Source organism: Eleutherodactylus coqui, chromosome 1 (assembly GCF_035609145.1).
Source record: "Eleutherodactylus coqui strain aEleCoq1 chromosome 1, aEleCoq1.hap1, whole genome shotgun sequence".
Classification (NCBI taxonomy): domain Eukaryota; kingdom Metazoa; phylum Chordata; class Amphibia; order Anura; family Eleutherodactylidae; genus Eleutherodactylus; species Eleutherodactylus coqui.
In genome coordinates, this window is record NC_089837.1 from 284,013,901 (window position 1) to 284,037,896 (window position 23,996).

A 23,996-nucleotide genomic window follows, 5' to 3' on the forward strand; every position below is an offset into this window, starting at 1 on the left:
ATTTCTGCAGTTATCTGGATCAATTCTGATATTTTCAGGAAATTTAGGGTTTTTTTTCAAAGTAGTTTAAAAGGAGTGAAATTTTATAGCTAAAATAGATCAAAAGTCATTATTTGGTATGTGCTATAGATATGTTAAAAGATTAGATGGTGAGCTCTATATCAGGCATGCACCAGTTCCCCTAGTATTACTTCAGTGGCCCTTTTTGGCCCTGGTCGGATATTTCCGCCAGTGGAAGCTTTTAAGACCGTGCTTGGCATACAGTGCCGTGTTATGGCGGTATCTTACTGAGGCTAAAAGATAAATGATTGCTGTCTGTGAATTTTTGCTATTTCTAGAAAATAATTTCTTTTTATTTTAAATTAGGACTGATGTGTTGCCACCAAGTGGCTCTCGGGTACCAAAGTTGTGCAAGAACTGGAACCCTCCTCTTCTAGGAATCTTGCCTGATGATTTTCTTCGCATATTACCACAGCAGATGGACAGTATTCAGGTAAGACCAGTGAATACAGGTGTTAAAAGTGGATATACAGTACTAGAAACACATGGCTGCTTTCTTCCAAAAATAGCACCACAGATCTCCAACTGTGGGTAACTTTAACATTTCAGTTCCGTCCCAGTGTGCATTCAACAAACAGAACTTGTTAAAGTGAATGCAGTCCTTCTTGTGTTCGATTATGGTGTGTTAAAAAGCAGAGTGCACTTAAATGGCATGCATGTTTTTTTTCCATGCACCCATTGACTTGAGTTGTAACTTAGGGCTCATGTCCACGGGCAAAATATGATTTAAGATCCGCAGCGGATCTCCCGCATACGGGGCACTTTGAGGAGAGAGTAGCAGCAGGATATGGAGATTGTGCAGGGACTAGTCATGGCTGGAATAAGTCTCCACAGCTGTTTTGGGTTGAGGTAGAGAAGAAAAGGGAAAAGTCACCAATCGGAGAACACATTGCCTGTGATCGCTGGAGGTAACCGCACTGTAATCACTATCCCTGTGGCTGGTATCTGACAGTGGCATGGTGACTTCGTTATTTAGAGCTGAGACACTGTATCTAAGTCTCCCATGTTATTAAATTTATCTCATAGATACATTGTTTTTGAGAATATATTTCCAATTTATTTTATTTTTTTATTTTTTTTTTTGGGGGGGGGGGGGGGGGGATACATGTATTTTTAGGCTTGTGCCCCAGATCTTTTATAATGCCAGCAACATGCCTGGCTGCTAGTACTGCATCGATGGGCCACTGAAGAGACCCAGCGATGCAGTGGAAAGCTCTGGTCGGTCCATGGCCAGTAGGTAATAAGAGTAGTGATGGTGCAAGGTGAACTTTTGCACCAGGGCCTATAAGTCTTTAGCTATGATCCAGGCCTGCTTTTTGTATACAGCAGACTACTGTTGTAGATATAAACAACCTGTAACTGTTGCTCCAAATTTATCTATTTGATTATTAATTGCTTAAAGGGGAAGTGTGTTCAGAAAATGAACAATTTTATATAAATCATATTTTTCAAGAATTTTTTTTTAAGGTAATAATATTTAGAAAAAAAAATCCTTTTAATCCTGCATATTTCACAGTGACCATATAGCAAAATACTAGTCTGTTATTTGTGATCTGCAGAGAAAATGTTGCAGCAGTCATTTCACTAACATCACAGGTAGGATTACACTGAAAGGTAAACGCCTATATGTAGATAACACAGGATCCTTCATTCATAATTGGTGATAAGCTGGGACCATCTACTCCGCTCCCTGCACAATGGCCTCTGTGTAGGTCACAGAGCATTTCATTCTTCCCTTATGCCAATGATGGCACGTGTGAGAGACCTCGTCTCGTCCTGACAGGAAAGGGGAACCTCCCAGACCCATGAGCCCATGACAGCAGCTCAATATTCCCTCCCCTTTTTAGAGGTAGGATTAATTTTAAGTTTAGAAAAAAATCAAAACTCATTGAATAGAGCTCATCCATACTCATTGAATGTACTCCTTGCTGAGCACATCCGCCGGGCCGAAGAAAAAAGATCCGGCTGCGACGGAGGGCAGATCCGCAGCGTCCGGACAGGTGAGTAATTCTTCTTTTTAGGCCTCATGTCCGCGGGAAAGGAGGGACCCGCTGCGGGATTCTGCATGGAGAATCCGCGGCGGGCCTGATTTTCCCCGTGGACATGAGGCCTAAGGAGATTGTTAAGCTCTATGGAAGTTTTTAAAAGATCTCTTCCCAGTATCTCAGGGGTTAAATCTCCTCACATTTAAAACTCTTCCTATAAATGTTTCTGATTATATCCCATATCCTATGGGATCTTTACAAAAATCACATTGCATTTGCATGTGATCGGGAATTGCAATTTTCAATTAATATTATGTGTTTATATAGATTCGAAAAAGGAACTATTAGAGATAGGCGAGTATACTTGCTAAGGCTAACTACTGGAGCAAGTAGTGCCTTAGCGGAGTATCCTCCCGCTCGTCTGTAAAGATTCGGGGGGGGGGGGGGAGAGCGGGGAGGAATGGGGGGGGAGATCTCTCTCTCCCTCTCCCCCCCCCCCCCCCCCCCCCCCGCTTCCCCCCTGCTCACCGCCTCAACTCACCTGTCACCCGCGCTGGCCCCCGAATCTTTAGAGACGAGCGGGCAGATACTCTGCTAAGGCACTACTCGCTCGAGTAGTTAGCCTTAGCGAGTATACTCGCTCGTCTCTAGTAACTATGAATTCAGGCATCTTCTATCGGAATCTGGAAATACTAGACACCTGACCTCTTGTACTCTGAAAAAAATATTTATTATTCATCGAACTAATGAAGAAATTTGTTTTCATGCATTTAATGGCCATGAACAAAGTCATTCGAGTATAGTGGGTAAATATTAGAATACGTAAATACTGTTCTATTGTTGCAGCCACAAAAACAAAGTTTATGGTGTATAACAACTACTTTCAAAGTAAGTGTTTAGGAAATAACACTTTCAAACCAGGAACAGAAACTTTTTCAAATTTTGTTACATCCACAAATTTACGGGGCTTTTTCATGCCTGATTAACAGAAAACTTGAATGAAATGCATTGCTGTATTTTTTGATACTAAACCGAGGCTGGACAAAATCTGGCTAACATGGTGACTAGAAAACTGGTCATGGAGATCCAGTTTCACTGTTTATCCTTTGTGCATGTGGCTGTCGGGGCAGCATTTCTTCTTATCATCTGGCATTAGCAGTCAGAGATGATTTCTTTTGGTCAAAGAAGAATTTGCTAGCATTCTGGTAAAAATTGCACCAAAAATGCATGACAAACATTTTACTATTTTTCATCGATCGGCGATAATATCCAGACAAAATTTTTATTACATGTTTCAGGCAGAAGCTAGTAGCTATGCAAATCTAGCCAGAATTAGTTTAACCCCTTGAGTGGCACGCCCGGAAATTTTCCGGGACGAGGTCCACTGCTCATAGCAACATAGCCCGGAAGATTTCCGGGCTATGTATCACTATGGGAGCTGCAGAGCACAATGCCACAAGCTGTGGCATTGTGCTCTGCCTGCACAGAGACCCACACAGAGAACCAGTGCAAGGGCTTTGAAAAACCAGCAGAAGATATTGCCGATATGTCGGCAACCTCCTGCTTTGTTTACAGGTTGCCATAGAGACCATCGGCTTGTCAGAAGCAAGCCGATGGTCTCTGTGGCAGGGAGAGCTGGTTGTTAGCTGTCAGAGGACAGCTAGGTACCAGCTCTTACAGCAGATATCAGAGAAAACCTCTGATCTCTGCTGTGTTAACCCCTTACATGCTGCAGTCTATGTGACTGCAGCATGTAAAGGGCTGTCACCATCGGACCCCCGGAATGTGATCAGGGGTCCTGATGGGTCCCTGTGGAAGTCCCCTAAAGGGACAAAAAAAAAAAAAAAAAAAAAGTTATAAAAAAAATTATAAAAACACTTGTCTCCCTTTACTTTGTAAAAAAATCAAAAATACAATCACATGTGGTATCCATGCGTCGTAATGACCCAGAGAAGGAAGTTAATGCATTATTTAACCCCTTAATGACATGGCCCCTTTTTTTCTTTTTTCCCCATTTCTTTTTTTTCCTCCCCCCTGTTTAAAAAAATCACAACTTGTCCCGCAAAAAACAAGCCCTCACATGGCCATGTCAATGGAAAAATGAAAAAGTTATGGCTCTTGAGACACAACTGCAAAATTAGTTGAAATTCAATGATTAGACCATTTTAAAAAACTTGCCCTGGTGGGCACGACAGGGTGGTAGGAAACCCGCCACTCAAGGGGTTAAATCTTCAAGCTACACTGTACATCAAAGTCAGGTATACATTCTCATGAATCATGTTTTCTAACTTAAGCTTAAGGCCTGGGCTAGATCTACTATTCAGTTGTGTGGCTTTGGAGTTGCATGAGAATCCCCCACAGCAATGCATTGAACTGCACATATTGGCCAATTTAAATGAAGACTTCAGGACTAACTGATTCTCCGTATTATGTCTAATACTCAGACCCTAAACTAGGCATAGCAAAATGTATCCTTTTTTTTTTTTTGGAGTGTTCGTTTTTAGTATGACTGTGACACTTAGTCACATCTAAGTTGAAGTTGACTCCTACTTTGAATAGGACTATAATGCATAATATGCATGGAATTCCAGAGGTTACTAGCTTCACACACTACAGCCATGAATCTGCCACTGGCCTTGGGGTTCATCCACGTGTTTTGTTTTTTTTTGGTTTTTTTTGTGTTGTGTGTAAAATGATTATGTGCATAAAAAATCCCACAATATACAGGGTATATGCAGAGTTGCCTATGCGAATGACCACTTATTCTCACACTGTGTCAGCAAGTTCTTTATTTGGATTTATTGTTCAGCTTTGAATAATAAATTGCCATTCTTATCCAACAGAGTTGCCAATGTGGACCTCCTTCAAAATGCCACGAAGAATCCAAAAAAGAGCATGGTTCCATGGACCAGGAGCGGAAACTGAAGCAGTATTTGCAAGATGAGAGAATTGCACTTTTCTTACAGAATGAAGAGTTCATGAGAGAACTTCAGAGAAACAGGGAATTTCTTCTTGCACTTGAAAAAGGTAAAAACATAATTGTTTAAAGTTATAAGATACTTGTCTCTGGACTTAAGGCCTCCTTCCCACGAGCGTGACGGGCTCCGCAGCGTAATATTACGCTGTGAAGCCCGTCACGGCGCCCCCCAGAGCCCCTATACTTACCTGCGGGAGATAGCGTGAAATCGCTTCCCCGCCCACCACCGCCGCGTCACCGCTCGTCACCGCTCGTCACCGCCCACCGCTCTCGCGTCACCAGCCGTGTCACGTGACGCGGCCGGACCGCGTCATTTGGCGTCATGTGACGCTCGGCGGTGGGCGGGAAAGCGTTTTTTCACGCTATCTCCCGCTGGTTACAGCGGGAGATAGCGTGAATGGACGGCTTCCATTGACTGCAATGGAAGCCGTCAGTGCGTACAGCCCGTCCTCACCCGCAGAAAATAGAGCATGCTGCGGGTGAGGACGGGAGAAATCGCGGTGCGTAATTCCGCGGTGGAATTACGCATCGTGAGCATGGAGCTATTAGGTTCAATAGAACCTAATAGCTGCGTGCAACGCAGCGGATTTTCGCCGCGAATTACGCGGCGGAAATCCGTTCGTGGGAAGGAGGCCTAAGACCGTAACAAAAGAAATGAGTGTTGAAATACTTTCTAAATTTAGAATTGTCAATAAGGCTATCATGATCTGGGTACTCTCATGTGTCCAAATTAATTAACAATGACCATCGGAGAAAGAACAAGAGACATCAACTGTGTATCACTGTCAGTAGTTTATCACTACTGTCGTCTTTCTGAGGAGTTATTTCAGTGTTGACTTAATTTATAGTGCAAAATGAAACAAAGAAAGGAATAGTGTCCATTCACAATAGATAATGCTTTAAAAGTAGCAAACATTACAAAGTCTTAGTGCTGACAAATGAATACATTACTACTTTGGTAAGAAAAAAGGACTGTAGATACAATGACTAAATATGGTTTCCAGGAAACAATCAAGCCCCCACTACAACGATAGCTTAGTCGGGCTTTGTGCTGCTTTAAGAGCTTCAGACTAAGCTATTAACTCTTTGAATAACTAGTGTAACATAGATACTTTAACATATTTTCCCCCTTTTGATTACACTTTTATTTCCATACTAGGTATATCCTATGGGCTAGTCCCACCTGAAAGACTTCAGTGTTTCACCTTCCTGGAGCTAGCCAGCAGGGAGGACTAGTCTTCTCTCTGTTCCCCAATTTGGGAGCTCCTCCGGGTTAGGAGGAAGCCTCGTGTGCTGGATGAGGCAGATTTTAGTTGTGACGGGGTGAACATCTTCATATGGGTGTTCCCTATGGCATACAACCTCAGTAATTCATTTGATTTGTCTTCTGCATTGTACGAAAATAAGGTATGAAACCAGTTAAGATTTTACATGCAGCATAAATAACAATATTATTTGGATTGAAGCTTGAATTACACCCAACATAGTAAAAATCTGCCCATCTAGATAATTCGTGGTTTCTACTAATGTGTCCGACATTTATATAAGCATTGGATAAAATTCAGAAACGAACATAGCATAAAAGCAAATTTATTTTAACATTGTTTTCTTGTTTTATAATTTGAATAAATGTCATGCCCTCTAATGAGAAAGGGTAGGCCTGATGATTACCATCCTCTGGCGAATGAGGATAAAGATCTTATGGTTGTCTATTGAAAATCATGTTGCTTTGCTCCATAAGATTACCATATCAGATACACTTTGACTGTCTTAGGCTGAGTCATTTTACAAAGAGAGAGAGGTGCTTGTAAGTATCGGACTGGCATTATTTACAGGTCTACTGCTAAGAAAAGCCATACAAGGTGTAAGTATTTCTAGTATAAATCTGATAAAGAATTTAACAATAACTGTGAAGCAGACTCATGCTGTAATCAATCTCTGAACTAAGATACATATAATTCCAGAAAAATAGGGTTCGACTATAAAACGCCATCAAATACAGATGCTTTGAACCATTTTTCTGTGCATATTTTGTCTGTTTTGGGAAGCACAACTCTAATACCAAGGGACTGGCCAAACAAAATCTCAAAGGATTAAGTGCTCAGCCCTCCAATGGTACACATAAACCATATAATTTATACGGGCAGATAACAATCAATGACACATATACGGGCCCTTCACACATACAAAAAAATTCACTAAAAAATAACAAATCTGCATTATTGATGATGAAATAGCAAGAGCTTATTTAACAAAAGTTGTATCCCATCTTTTGTGCAGTAATATTACAACCTGATAACTTAATGGAATCATGCAATCACCTATTCTGAACATGCACTTATTACCAGAATGCAACTTCTTGAATTACCTTCTGCTCTCCAGCTAGACCACACTGCTACTGGAATGTAGCATATCACTTGAAGACCTGGGAAAGTTAACTCTCTCTAGTCAAGTAATGGAATTCTTAACAGATTTCACTGTTTTCCTTCTCATTTCTACATGCTCTAACTATAATATTACGTCTTTCCAAGCAGGGATTTCTATACAAAGCCCTTCATTCTGAATACATGATCATTTATCCATCACTTACAAACTTTCTCTATCTACACCCAAACATCCAGTCTTTGGCATACCCATCTTTTGGCACTCCCAGAGTGTCCATTTGCCAGAATGATTGAACATAACCTCCACTGGGTCATCTCTTTGTTCCTCAGACATTATTTACTCATCTCAGAGGAGCTGCAGCTACAATATCGTTCCCCAAACAATTTACGGAAATGTCTCTAAAGTCTTTTAACCTGCTAATCTGGAATTCTGCTAATTTAGAATCCCGCTGCAATGGCTACCTAAGGCCACCCTCACACAGGTGCCTTTTACTGCAATTAGCACGGCACTTTCAGCTCTGTGGTAATCGTGGTACAACACTACCATTGTTCTCAATGGGACTGCTCACATAGCTGCTCAATTGCGACATTGAGAAGCGCTGTGATTTTCGATCGGTGCATGTTCTATCTTTGGGCGTTTAACGCTCCTGATCAATGATGAGTGCTAAATGCCGGTAAAAATGCCGCTGCGGAATCCCCATTCAATTTTGCCTATAGAGAATCATTGGCCATCCGCGGTCAAATTAATTGAAATTTGCACTCGCGGATGGCATTTTAATGGATTTGCGTTTTTTCACGTGCGGGAGAAAAAACGCAGCATGCTCCATTTTCTGTGGGTCTCCCGCAGGCTTACATAGAAGCCTACACCCGCAGCTGAATTTCTGCTCTCCGGCGCGGGAGAGGAGGAGTTCAAAAAAAGAATGAGTGCACGGCCGTGCAGAGGGAGAGAAGATCCGGCCGTGACGGACGGGAACCCGCAGCGTCCAGACAGATAAGTTAAATCATTTTTCAGGCCTCATGTCCCCGGGAAAGGAGGGACCCGCTGCGGGATTCTGCATGAAGAGTCCGCGCGGGCCCGAATTTCCTAGTGGACATGAGGCCTAAGGGCTCATGTCCACGGGCAAAATAAGAATTAAAATCCGCAGCGGATTTTAACTCTTCTCCTGCCCGCGGATCCGCACCCCATAGGGATGCATTGACCACCCGCGGGGTAGATAAATACCCGCGGATGGTCAATAAAAGTGATTTTAAAAAAATGGAGCATGAAAAAATCCGGACCATGCTCCATTTTCGTGCGGGTCTCCCGCGGGGATGGCTCCCGCGGGCTTCTATTGAAGCCTATGGAAGCCGCCCGGATCCGCGGGAGACAAAAATCAGATTTTACTCACACGCTCCGTTTCTTCTCTTCGCCGCGGCGCCATCTTCTCTGTCGCGGCCGGATCTTTTTTCTTCGGGACGGCGCATGCGCGGGGTACGTCACCGGCGTCATCCTGTGCATCCGCGGAGCCGAAGAAAGAAGATCCGGCCGCGACGCAGAGAAGATGACGCCGCGGCGAAGAGAAGAAACGGAGCGGGTGGGAGGTGAGTTTATTCTTATTTATTCTTATTTTCAGCGCTCATGTCCGCGGGGCAGGAGGGACCCGCTGCAGATTCTACATGTAGAATCCGTAGCGGGCCTGATTTTCCCCGTGGACATGAGGCCTAAGTCTTTTAACCTGCTAGTCTGGAGTCCCAGACTCCAATTGCAACAATCTGGCAGTCACGTAGCACTTAGATCAAATAAACACACAGCTGCCAGTATGACACTGAAACATTCTACGCAATGCCTGTTGTCTAAGGGGAACAACATGGCTGTTGTAGGTTCTAAATTCTTTGTGCTGTTCGTCTGTGAACAACAGATGGGTGTATTACAAACGCACACAAGTCTAGAAGAGTCTCTTACTGTCTCCACCTTACTAGGTTTTTTAAATGTACGTCTAGAATATTAGTATACAGATGGAAATATATATCTTCCCAAAAATTCCTACAGTAGGCTTGCATATATTTGAGATATTGCAGTTGAAAATGGGGGGGGAATTAAAATTTTCCTAACTTTGTCACTTTTAATAAATATACACAAATTCTATCAGTCTATTTTTATCCCCTAAATGAAGTACAATATGTGGCGAAAAAACAATGTCAGAATCACTTGGATATGCAAAACATTTACGAAGTTATTCTATGTCAAAGTGACATGTCAGATTTCTAAAATTTGGCTCTGTCACTAAGGCACAAACAGGCTTGGTCACTAATAGGATAAGCGGAGGTTGCAGACAGCTTTCTGGATGGGTGTGTTCCTACCTGCTTTCTTTTCACCATTTGTTACCTAGTCTTCTAGCAACTTGCATGCAAATCTGTACTTGTGTATGCACTGCTTTTCGAACACATCCATAGAGATCAGTAGGGCTCATGCGCGCGGAATCCGCAGTAAAATACAGCATACTGCGATTTTGCTCCCGCCTACGGCATCTGCAATTCCTACCCTGAAGTAGGAGTGAGCACACAAAAGTCACCGCCTTTTCAGTACCCACGTATCGTACGCATGGGCGGTGTTCATGGAATCCGCTATTCAAATCCGTTCACGTGAAGCCGGCTGTAAAGTGTCTCTGTGTGACCTTGAGTCCTACCATTTCTGACTTTTGCAAAGCAAGCTTTGTCAAAATAAATAATACATTTTAGCACAATAAAAAATATCAACATTTTTTAATTAATTTAAATTGAGTGTATTGAGTGCTGAAAAGACCGTTGTTCCGTTTGCTAAAAATTGTTTAAATAAGTTTTTTGTTTGCTTTCTTGTTTTTTTTTCAGATCGTTTGAAATATGAGTCAAAGAAATCCAAATCTTGCAGTATGCCAGTGAATAATGATTTCAGTTTTTGCCCTTCAATATCAAGTAAGAACATATGACACTAGGGAAAAAATTGATAGCTTCTCTACTTGCATTCATACCTTGTAGATGATATATATTGTAACACAATCACAATGCATTAGTCGACTCTTCCAAATGGTAGGTGAAATTAGAAACTTATTTCTGTAATAATTGAGTATTTCTTAGTCATGTGGTGTACATTTTTAATCAAATTTGCAAAGAATACTTAGAACATTTATGGTATCGCTGATAACATGGAACCAATACTTTTTAAATTAAATATCGCCATTTAAAATCTGTTATTTAACCCCTTAAGGACCAGGCTGTTTTGGTCGTAAAGGGCCAGACGCTTTTTAGGGATTTTACTCATGTGGTGGTTTTACTGCCCTATTTTTTTTCCTACCAAAATTGTGTAAGATATAGGATATTTTTATATCTTTTTTCCACTGACTGACTTTTTTTTTTTTTTTTTTAATGACCTGCTCTTGCTTGATTGCAGGAGCAGAGGCTTTAATCCTGCGCCGTATTTCTGCTATCTGCCGGGATTAAAGCCCAAGACCAAGCGCCGTAAATTTACCACGCTTGGTCTTTAAGGGCTTAAAAGCTGATTAAGTTACATTTCTAACTAATGACTACTGTAAAAGTTTCCTTATTGTTTTGCTGACAGTTGAGGATCAGACCCACACCTGTCACATATTTATGGATTATTCTAACTAAAAACAAAGGGTCCCATTTAAATTAATGGAGCAATAATTTACATGCTTGGCTGCTGCTCCATTCAAGCTCTTCTTGGGGACTGTGGGGAGGTTTAGGGTGCCTGTCCATGGGCGTGATTTACATTGCTATGGAAAGCGCCGACACCTGTCCTTGAGCAGAGAATCATTGCGATTCTCTGGTCGCGGTGGGCAATTCGCAGCATGTCGCGAATTCCCCCGATTCTCCGCGGCCAGCCGATCTATCAGATAGGGCTGACCGGCGGAGAATCGGTGGCGGCTCCTGCTCCCGGGCAGCGGCTCCTGTGGCAGAGATCTGCCGCGGGACTTCGTATTGCCCGTGGACAGGGGCCCTTAGGGAAGAGAGGCGGACACGGGACCCCTGGTTATTGTTATTGGTGGGAGTCTCAGCAAAGGCCCCCACTGATCAAACTTTTATGAAATGTTCATACCAGACTGTCTGTTAAATTACAGTGAAAGCAATTAATTTGTTTTGTGTATTTTTATTTTACAGCAGATGAATCCCATTCTGTTTCTGGTGGCTGTGATTCTAACAGTTCTATATCTGAAGATGCCTTATTTAGGGATAAATTAAAACATATGGGCAAATGTAAGTATATTTAAAGAAGTCACACATAAATTCCTATATAGTTTGCTTTCTGAAAGTAATAATTTCAAAACCACATATATTGGGGCTTATTTAAAATACTGTCTAATAGTTAGACTGTGCAGCCTTAGGGTTCCTGCACACTGGCGATCGCGATATCGCAGCGTTTTTTTAACGGAAATGTCAATAGGATTTTCTAATGTTAAGAACGCATGGCACAAAAATCGCAAAGCATAAACTTGGGATGCGTTCTTAACATTAGAAAGTCCCATTGACATTTGCGTAAAAAAAAAAACGCAACGATGGTAACATAATGTTTTTTGTTTTTTTTTAAAGAAACGTTTATTGGATATTCTTATGCAATACAATACAGACATGCATAGGAAGAGATTTCAGCAGTGTTTTGTAGATTTCAAAAATCTGAACTCTTGTACTCCTCCCTTTGTAATTACATATACCTTTTTATCCCCCCCCCCCCTCCAAAACAGAACTCAAGATTCCCAACCTGGTAAATAGTAGTAACTAAAACATAGAAAAAAAAGTTTTAACCCACGACACGGCCGTCATCACAGCAAACATTCAATCCCTGCGCATAGTGAAGAGCAGAAAAAGAAAAACCTCCAAATTTCCCTTTGGCCAAGAAACTAGTCAGATACGCCTGATGCACTATTAGCGCAGTCAACCCACTGGCCCCATATCTTAGCAAATTTTGCGGGGTAGCCTCAGGCCATATATGTCAGCTTATATAGAGGGATGACCCCGTTCACTTCATCCTGCCAAGCAGCCCTAGTAGTTTTTTTTAATGTTTCCAGTTAAGCAGTATAACTTTTTTAGCATAAAAGAACAGCAATTTATATAAAGTGCATGTTACTGTGTTAACCAGAATGTCCTCCACAAGGCCAAAGAGACAAATTTTAGGATGCAGGATGCACGGGGCCCCTAGGTGCCTCTCCATAAACTCAAGGACATCTCTCCAATACGTCTACAAAACATGGCATTCCCAAACCATATGCATGATGATGCCCGCACTCATTAAGCATCTTGGGCAGTCTACATTGGGAATTAGGCCCATGGTACACAAACGGGTAGGAGTATAGTAGATTCTGTGTAGGACCTGACTTGGATCTTGCACTGATCAAGGCCCTGAGCTGGCCAAGAGGCCATCCCGATCGTACGAGTCTAGGTCCGGTATATCCAAGCCCCACTTTTCAAGGGCCCTGTCCCTCAGCGAGGCAAGACCTCTTGTCAGTTATCTATAAAAACAGGAGAGTGGCTTCAGAATGTTGGCCATCTGTGCAAGCTCTTATAGCCGGGTCAGTGTGAGGCGTATGTTCTGGCCTCCAAATTGGGCTCCAAGCGCATGACGGAGTTTGAAATATCTAAAAAGGGAGTTATTAGGGAGGCCCAATCACATCTGTAGTTGTGAGAAGGTACTAAGAACACCATTCCCAACCACATCTGAGAGGGTAGTTATCGCATGACATCTCCAGAAGATAATGTCTGGCATTTCCTGCAAGTACAAGTTAGGAATTCTCCACAAGGGAGTATGAGGGGGCCATTTTGCTGCCTTGTCCTGTATCAAATGGAGGGCTATACTCCAAACCTAAAGGGTCACCCACATAGGTATAGGCAGGGTAGTTATGCGCGAATTTGGGCCCCTTAGCAATAATCCTCTCAAACTTTGTTCAGGACTTACTATTCTGCGCTCAAGCTCCACCACTGGGAGCCACTATAATCAGTAGACAGCCACCACCCCCCACATACCAGCCGACTAGCCAGGTACTAGTAGTGAAAGTGGGGGAGGGCTAGTCCCCCTCCTTCTACGGGCCGGCAGAGAGTTTCTAGTTTAATTCTTGGGGTGGATCCTCACCACAGTATACGGAGGAGTATCTTTCGGAGACCGTAAAGAACTTTTTAGGGATCAAAATGGGTGTATTCTGGAATATATATAGAAATTTGGGCAATAGCCTCATTTTGGTTAGGTTTATGTGACCTACTAGCGTCAGTGGGAGTGAAGCCCATCGAGTTGCCATAACTCCTGCCCACTCCAACAGTGGGGCAAGGTTGTCAGCAGACTTTCGCACCACTATCCCAAGGTCCTGGTCAGCAGCAACCAGGTAGGACAGAGTAGCTATGAAGCAATATTAGATAATGAGAAAAACCCCTTTGAGCACTTGCTTTACCTGTATCAGTCTTGTGCTTATTTTTATTTAACCTTCTTTTTTTTTGGTTGGAGAGGGTTGTTGACATTCACTTTCAAACTGAGACTGAGCCACGGAATTCTGCCACAGATTTTCTTTGATCCACATTCCGATTTGGCCTCAGTGAATAGGATAAATATGCATGAGGTCACCCACGTTTGGTTTCTGCATGGATTTCACGTAAACACCAGTCCTGCCATAATGAGTGCCACTCGCTGAGCGGCTCTCTGGTCTGCATCTTTCATATGAGATGGGATTAACCTGCTCGAGTGAAATTGTTCATGTTTAGAAATGTTTTGGTCTGTAGACCTATTCAGGGCTGCTATAATGGAAAAGATAAACATGTAAGATATAACTTTTGCAGAGCTCCCCCTCCTCATACTGTGTGAATGCAAATGGTTAATCTGCTCCAATTAACCCCTTTCAGTGTACAGAGTAGTGTTAGTAAATGCATAGAGAGAGAAAATGATGGCAGCCTGGAGGAGATGCAGGATGTTTTTAGGAACTGTAGTTTCCAAGTTAGAAATGCAGATCACATGAGCTGAGCAGCAGGACCGCTCTGTTTTGTGCACCTCTGTTCAGTAAGCAATGTGAGTAAGAGTACAAATAGAAGGGGTGCACATAATAAGGTCATTTAAAGACTGTCTGCACCTTTTTACATATCTACAGAATAGGTGGTTCTAAGCATTTTTGCAAGAAGTCAAACAGACCAAAGGAGAAGTCCTAAATCATATAAGACCCGATGTATCACTGGAGGGCAGAGTGGCCAGACTCCAGTTCAGGATTACATATATTGGCTAGCAACGACAATCATTTTTGCAATAGGTTCTATCAGCCTATTCTATACATTTTTCTTACAAAACCCTACTTCTGCTTTGCAGCTAGGTGGAGATCGGGCTGAGAAATCCGTCTTCACCTGGCTGTATAACAGTAGAGGATGCTCCATCCAGCGGGATCTGCAGCAGTTCAAGACACGGTTTTCTTCCTGTATTACAGTTTATTAAAGTCATTTTTATATATAATTTTATTTTTAATAACCGTGTCCTGCCACCCCCGTGTTTTTACAATTGCCGCGCTCATATGCTGCCCATACCCCGTGCTGTTAAGAAGTGTTCTATTCTGCATACAGTTGCTTCTCACAGCGCTCGCACCCCGCCCGAGCCATGCACTGATAAGTGTACATTATTATATGTCACAGCCTGATGCACTGAGCCCCTGTCGGTGCATTCGGGTTCGGTAGGGAGCGAGCAGCACTGTGAGGAGAAAAGCCTAGGCAGAACAGATCGGCTTCTCTTTCACAGTGCTGCTCACACCACGCCGTACCCGATGCACTAACAGGGATTCAGTGCATCGAGCTGTGACATATAGTCTACACCCAATGCACTGAACCCCTGTCAGTGCACTGGGTTTGGCAAGGAGCGAACGAAAGGGAAGCCCTCCACAGAACACGTTCCCACCTGGGTTATTAAATTATGCATGTGTAATTCCTGTTATATGGCACACCACAGAGAATTATCCGTAAACTAATAGTCTAGTAAAACAATTGCAATATTCCAAATATATATCATTGTAATTATTAATAGTAGAACAGTTCATTGCATAAATACAGCACCAGAACCAAGAGCAAAAAAGGGATAAACTTTCAAGTCAAGTCAGGCCCTATTATTTAAGATTGTCAAACTACTAACGACCACTTGACTGTAAGTATGTATGTATGTATGTTTGTGTGTGATTCTTATGCTCCGCCCCCTGGTAATGTCATTGAAGGTCCTACAACATATATAAAACAGAGTCTGACCGACAGAAGAACAACACAGCTCTTGGAAATGGGAGGGCAAAAATAACAAAATGAGAATACAACTAAACTGCTATTTTGTCAGACACAACTCGGCAGTCCTAACAGAACACACTGACCTACCTCCACCACAGCGATCCAGTGGGCTGAAAGACCTGTGGTGATGTCACAGTTGTGGGAGGGGCCGAGCTGTGTTTGTCTTGTGTGGTAAGCTGCTGTGAGTGTGATGTGTGGCGACCATAATGCATGTACAAGAGCTGTGTGGCACATTGTGCCAACAGAAAACACTGGCACTATAATTTCCCACAGAACACACTGACCTACCACCACCACAGAGATCTGGTCTGGTGGGCTAAAGGACCTGTGGTAATGTCACTGCTGTAGGAGGAGCCAAGCAGTTTGTTTTGTGTGGTAATCAGGCTGATGTGCCACCAGAAACACTGGTACTATAATTTCTTAATAATTACTAGTACTTTTTAATACGACCTGAACAATGGTAAAGTATGATGGGAGTTGTCTGTACACAAACAAGACTGCTACTACCCATTACTCTATATATGTATATATGTGTGTATATATATATATGTGTGTATATATATATATATATATATATGTATATATATATATATGTATATATGTATATATATATATGTGTATATATATATATGTGTATATATATATATGTATATATGTATATATATATGTGTATATATATATATATATATATATATGTATATATGTATGTATATATGTATATATATATGTATATATGTATATATATATGTATATATGTATATATATATGTATATATGTATATATATATGTATATATGTATATATATATGTATATATGTATATATATATGTATATATATATATATATATATATATATATATATATATATATAAATATAAAAAGACGAAAGCCCTCACTCACTCACTGATTCACTGACTGACTCGCCACTAATTCTCCAACTTCCCGATGTCGTAGAAACATGAAATTTGGCACGAGCATATATTATATCCAAAATAGGAAAAGTAAATGGGTCCCAACTCGATTATTCAAATCTAGCGCAAAAGAACTAGTGTCCAACTTTTCGTACGGAATCTAATTTTCTCACTTCCCGATTTCGTAGAAACATGAAATTTTGGCACGAGCATTGAATATGTCATAAATAGGATAAGTTAATGGATCCCATCTTGATTAATCAATTCTAAGCGCAAAAGAATTAGCGTCCACATTTCACGTACAGAATCTAATTCTCTCACTTCTTGGTGTAATAGAAACTTGAAATGTGGCGCGAGCATTGATTGTCATAAATAGGAAAAGTTAAAGGGTCCCAACTCGATTATTCAATTCTTTGCGCAAAAGAATTAGCGTCCAAATTTTACGTACGTAATCTAATTCTCTCACTCAAAATTTGGCACAGGCATTGATTATTATGTCATACATCGGAAAAGTTAATGGGTCCCAACACGATCATCCAATTCTATGCGCAAAAGAATTAGCGTCCAAATTTTACGTACATAATCTAATTCTCTCACTTCCTGATGTCATAAAAACTTGAAATTTGGCACGGGCATTGATTGTGTCATAAATATGAAAAGTTAATGGGTCCCAACTCGATTATTCAATTCTAAGCGCAAAAGAAATACCATCCAAATTTACGTACGGAATCCAATTCTCTCACTTCCCGGTGTCATAGAAACTCGAAATTTGGCACGAGCATTGATTGTGTCATAAATAGGAAAAGTTATTGGGACATAACTCGATTATTCAATTCTATGCGCAAAAGAATTAGCGTCCACATTTTACGTACGTAATCTAATTTACTCTCACTTGAAATTTGGCACGAGCATTGATTATTATGTCATACGTAGGAAAAGTTAATGGCTCCCAGCTCGATTATTCAATTCTAGCGCAAAAGAACTAGCGTCCAAATTTTACATACAGAATCTAATTCTCTCACTTCTTGGTGTAATAGAAACTTCAAATTTGGCACTAGCATTGATTATGTCATAAATAGGAAAAGGTAATGGGTCCCAACTCGATTGTTTAATTCTAAGCGCAAAAGAATTAGCGTCCACATTTTACGTACAAAATCTAATTCTCTCACTTCCTGGTGTCGTAGAAACGTGAAATTTGGCACGGGCATTGATTATGTCATAAATAGGAAAAGTTGATGGGTCCCAACTCGATTATTCAATTCAAGCGCAAAAGAACTAGCGTCCAAATTTTACGTACGGAATCTAATTCTCTCACTTCCCGATGTCGTAGAAACATGAAATTTGGCATAAGCATTGATTATGTCATAAATAAGAAAAGCTAATGGGTTCCAACTCGATTATTTAATTCTAGCGCAAAAGAATTAGCGTCGAAATTTTACGTACATAATCTAAATCTCTCCCTTCCCAATGTCATAGAAACATAAAATTTGGCACGAGCGTTGAATATGTCATAAATAGAAGACGTTAATGGGTCCCAACTCGATTATCCAATTCAAGGGCAAAAGAGCTAGCGTCCAAATTTTACGTACGGAATCTAATTCTCTCACTTCCTGTTGCCATAGAAACTTGAAATTTTGTACGGGCATTGATTATGTCATAAATAGGAAAAGTTGGTGGGTCCCAACTCGATTATTCAATTCTAAGCGCAAAAGAATTAGCGTCCAAAGTTTACGTACGGAATCTAATTCTCTCACTTCCCGGTGTCATAGAAACTCGAAATTTGGCACGAGCATTGATTGTGTCATAAATAGGAAAAGTTAATGGGTCGCAACTCGATTATTCAATTCTAAGCGCAAAAGAATTAGCGTTGGAATTTTACGTACGGAATCTAATTCTCCAACTTCCCAATATCATGGAAATTTGAAATTTTGCTCGAGCATTGATTGTGTCATAAATAGGAAAAGTTAATGGGTCCCAACTTGATTATTTAATTCTAAGCGCAAAAGAATTAGCGTCCAAATTTTACGTACGGAATCTAATTCACTTCCCGGTGTCATAGAAACTCGAAATTTGGCACGAGCATTCACTATGTCATTATTAGGAAAAGTTATTGGGTCCTAACTCGATTATTCAATTCTATGCGCAAAAGAATTAGCGTCCAAATTTTACGTACGTAATTTAATTCTCACTTGAAATTTGGCACGAGCATTGATTATTATGTCATACATAGGAAAAGTTAATGGGTCCCAACTCGATTATTCAATTCTATGTGCAAAAGAATTAGCCTCCAAATTTTACGTACGGAATCTAATTCTCTCACTTCCCGATGTCATAAAAACTTGAAATTTGGCACGAGCATTGATTATATCATAAATAGGAAAAGTTAATGGGTCCCAAATCGATTATTTAATTCTAAGCGCAAAAGAATTAGCGTCCAAATTTTACGTACAGAATCTAATTCTCTCACTTCCCGATGTCGTAGAAACATAAAATTTGGCATGAGCATTGATTGTGTCATCAATAGGAAAAGCTAATGGGTCCCAACTCGATTATTCAATTCTAGCACAAAAAAACTAGCGTCCTAATTTTATTTACGGAATCTAATTTTCTCACTTCTTGGTGCAATAGAAAGTTGAAATTTGGCACGGGCATTGATTGTCATAAATTGGAAAAGTTAATGGGTCCCAACTCGATTCTTCAAATTTAAGTGCAAAATAATTAGCGTCCAAATTTTACGTACGTAATCTAATTCTCTCACTTCCCGATGTCATTTTATATAAAGGAAACGTCGCATGGTTACCTCCACATGGTGTTTCCTGGGTAACGCAAAGAACCATGCAAGATGGTGAACATATTTTTTTCCCGGTATCTCTAAAGTAACCACGACTTCATAAGATTTTCCGTGTGAACACCAGATAAACACCAGTACCAAATTAACTCGGGTGAAGCCGGGTATATCAGCTAGTACCATATATTGACTACAGGACTGATCAGGGGCAGCCAGTGACAGAATAAATAATGACACTGTGACTCTAATTAGCATTGTGGTTTACTTCTTCATCCAATCCAGATCGACATAACAGCTTCTTAAAAATGAGTCTTTTCAGAATTTGCGCTGCTTTTTCATACCCTTAGGCCTGTAGTAATATATCCACAATGTCTCCCTGTAGTAATATATACCCACAATGTCCCCCCTATAGTAATATATATATTCACAATTTCCCTCATAGTAATATATCAACAATGTCCCCATGAAGTAATATATATCCACAATGTCCCCCTGTAGTAATATATATCCACAATGTCCCCCTGTAGTAGTATATATCTACAATTTTCCCTAGTAGTAGTATATATCCAAATTGTCCCCCTGCAGTAGTAGTATATATCCAAAATGTCTCCCTGCAGTAGTAGTATATATCCAAAATGTCCCCCTGCAGTAGTAGTATATATCCAAAATGTCCCCCTGCAGTAGTAGTATATATCCAAAATGTCCCCCTGCAGTAGTAGTATATATCCAAAATATCCCCCTGCAGTAGTAGTATATATCCAAAATGTCCCCCTGCAGTAGTAGTATATATCCAAAATGTCCCCCTGCAGTAGTAGTATATATCCAAAATGTCCCCTGCAGTAGTAGTATATATCCAAAATGTCCCCCTGCAGTAGTAGTATATATCCACAAGGTGCCCCTGTAGTAATAGTATATATCCACAATGTGCCCCTGTAGTAATAGTATATATCCACAATGTGCCCCTGTAGTAGTAGTATATGTCCACAATGTCCCTCTGTAGTAGTAGTTATATGTCCACAATGTCCGCCCTGTAGTAGTACTATATATCCACAATGTCCCCCCTGTAGTAGTAGTATATATCCACAATGTTCCCCCTGTAGTAGTAGTATATATCCACAATGTTTCCCCTGTAGTAGCTGTATATATCCACAATGTCCCCCCTGTAGTAGCTGTATATATCCACAATGTCCCCCGTGTAGTAGCTGTATATATCCACAATGTCCCCCGTGTAGTAGCTGTATATATCCACAATGTCCCCCGTGTAGTAGCTGTATATATCCACAATGTCCCCCGTGTAGTAGCTGTATATATCCACAATGTCCCCCGTGTAGTAGCTGTATATATCCACAATGTCCCCCGTGTAGTAGCTGTATATATCCACAATGTCCCCCGTGTAGTAGCTGTATATATCCACAATGTCCCCCGTGTAGTAGCTGTATATATCCACAATGTCCCCCGTGTAGTAGCTGTATATATCCACAATGTCCCCCGTGTAGTAGCTGTATATATCCACAATGTCCCCCGTGTAGTAGCTGTATATATCCACAATGTCCCCCGTGTAGTAGCTGTATATATCCACAATGTCCCCCGTGTAGTAGCTGTATATATCCACAATGTCCCCCGTGTAGTAGCTGTATATATCCACAATGTCCCCCGTGTAGTAGCTGTATATATCCACAATGTCCCCCGTGTAGTAGCTGTATATATCCACAATGTCCCCCGTGTAGTAGCTGTATATATCCACAATGTCCCCCGTGTAGTAGCTGTATATATCCACAATGTCCCCCGTGTAGTAGCTGTATATATCCACAATGTCCCCCGTGTAGTAGCTGTATATATCCACAATGTCCCCCGTGTAGTAGCTGTATATATCCACAATGTCCCCCGTGTAGTAGCTGTATATATCCACAATGTCCCCCGTGTAGTAGCTGTATATATCCACAATGTCCCCCGTGTAGTAGCTGTATATATCCACAATGTCCCCCGTGTAGTAGCTGTATATATCCACAATGTCCCCCGTGTAGTAGCTGTATATATCCACAATGTCCCCCGTGTAGTAGCTGTATATATCCACAATGTCCCCCGTGTAGTAGCTGTATATATCCACAATGTCCCCCGTGTAGTAGCTGTATATATCCACAATGTCCCCCGTGTAGTAGCTGTATATATCCACAATGTCCCCCGTGTAGTAGCTGTATATATCCACAATGTCCCCCGTGTAGTAGCTGTATATATCCACAATGTCCCCCGTGTAGTAGCTGTATATATCCACAATGTCCCCCGTGTAGTAGCTGTATATATCCACAATGTCCCCCGTGTAGTAGCTGTATATATCCACAATGTCCCCCGTGTAGTAGCTGTATATATCCACAATGTCCCCCGTGTAGTAGCTGTATATATCCACAATGTCCCCCGTGTAGTAGCTGTATATATCCACAATGTCCCCCGTGTAGTAGCTGTATATATCCACAATGTCCCCCGTGTAGTAGCTGTATATATCCACAATGTCCCCCGTGTAGTAGCTGTATATATCCACAATGTCCCCCGTGTAGTAGCTGTATATATCCACAATGTCCCCCGTGTAGTAGCTGTATATATCCACAATGTCCCCCGTGTAGTAGCTGTATATATCCACAATGTCCCCCGTGTAGTAGCTGTATATATCCACAATGTCCCCCGTGTAGTAGCTGTATATATCCACAATGTCCCCCGTGTAGTAGCTGTATATATCCACAATGTCCCCCGTGTAGTAGCTGTATATATCCACAATGTCCCCCGTGTAGTAGCTGTATATATCCACAATGTCCCCCGTGTAGTAGCTGTATATATCCACAATGTCCCCCGTGTAGTAGCTGTATATATCCACAATGTCCCCCGTGTAGTAGCTGTATATATCCACAATGTCCCCCGTGTAGTAGCTGTATATATCCACAATGTCCCCCGTGTAGTAGCTGTATATATCCACAATGTCCCCCGTGTAGTAGCTGTATATATCCACAATGTCCCCCGTGTAGTAGCTGTATATATCCACAATGTCCCCCGTGTAGTAGCTGTATATATCCGCAATGTCCCCCGTGTAGTAGCTGTATATATCCGCAATGTCCCCCGTGTAGTAGCTGTATATATCCGCAATGTCCCCCGTGTAGTAGCTGTATATATCCGCAATGTCCCCCGTGTAGTAGCTGTATATATCCGCAATGTCCCCCGTGTAGTAGCTGTATATATCCGCAATGTCCCCCGTGTAGTAGCTGTATATATCCGCAATGTCCCCCGTGTAGTAGCTGTATATATCCGCAATGTCCCCCGTGTAGTAGCTGTATATATCCGCAATGTCCCCCGTGTAGTAGCTGTATATATCCGCAATGTCCCCCGTGTAGTAGCTGTATATATCCGCAATGTCCCCCGTGTAGTAGCTGTATATATCCGCAATGTCCCCCGTGTAGTAGCTGTATATATCCGCAATGTCCCCCGTGTAGTAGCTGTATATATCCGCAATGTCCCCCGTGTAGTAGCTGTATATATCCGCAATGTCCCCCGTGTAGTAGCTGTATATATCCGCAATGTCCCCCGTGTAGTAGCTGTATATATCCGCAATGTCCCCCGTGTAGTAGCTGTATATATCCGCAATGTCCCCCGTGTAGTAGCTGTATATATCCACAATGTCCCCCGTGTAGTAGCTGTATATATCCACAATGTCCCCCGTGTAGTAGCTGTATATATCCACAATGTCCCCCGTGTAGTAGCTGTATATATCCACAATGTCCCCCGTGTAGTAGCTGTATATATCCACAATGTCCCCCGTGTAGTAGCTGTATATATCCACAATGTCCCCCGTGTAGTAGCTGTATATCCACAATGTCCCCCGTGTAGTAGCTGTATATCCACAATGTCCCCCGTGTAGTAGCTGTATATATCCACAATGTCCCCCGTGTAGTAGCTGTATATATCCACAATGTCCCCCGTGTAGTAGCAGTGTATATCCACAATGTCCCCCGTGTAGTAGCAGTGTATATCCACAATGTCCCCTGTGTAGTAGCAGTGTATATCCACAATGTCCCCCGTGTAGTAGCAGTGTATATCCACAATGTCCCCCGTGTAGTAGCAGTGTATATCCACAATGTCCCCCGTGTAGTAGCAGTGTATATCCACAATGTCCCCCGTGTAGTAGCAGTGTATATCCACAATGTCCCCCGTGTAGTAGCAGTGTATATCCACAATGTCCCCCGTGTAGTAGCAGTGTATATCCACAATGTCCCCCGTGTAGTAGCAGTGTATATCCACAATGTCCCTCCTGTAGTAGCAGTGTATATCCACAATGTCCCCCCCCCGTAGTAGTGTATATCCACAATGTCCCCCCCCCCGTAGTAGTGTATATCCACAATGTCCCCCCCCCCCGTAGTAGTGTATATCCACAATGTCCCCCCCCCCGTAGTAGTGTATATCCACAATGTCCCCCCCCCGTAGTAGTGTATATCCACAATGTCCCCCCCCCCCGTAGTAGTGTATATCCACAATGTCCCCCCCGTCGTAGTGTATATCCACAATGCCCCCCCCCCCCGTAGTAGTGTATATCCACAATGTCCCCCCCCGTAGTAGTGTATATCCACAATGTCCCCCCCCCTGTAGTAGTGGT

At 41.8% G+C, this 23,996-nt stretch overlaps 1 protein-coding gene across 3 annotated transcripts in view; it reads left to right on the top strand.

Moving 5' to 3' along the window:
• CUEDC1 (CUE domain containing 1) overlaps positions 1–23,996 on the top strand; it is a 150,316-nt gene that overhangs the window by 81,378 nt on the left and 44,942 nt on the right. For all 3 annotated transcript variants that reach the window (XM_066572384.1, XM_066572378.1, XM_066572372.1), the window contains exons 5-8: positions 367–493; positions 4,889–5,072; positions 10,254–10,337; positions 11,541–11,636. In XM_066572384.1, coding sequence (XP_066428481.1) covers positions 367–493; positions 4,889–5,072; positions 10,254–10,337; positions 11,541–11,636 — 491 coding nt within the window. The remainder of the gene's footprint in view (positions 1–366; positions 494–4,888; positions 5,073–10,253; positions 10,338–11,540; positions 11,637–23,996) is intronic.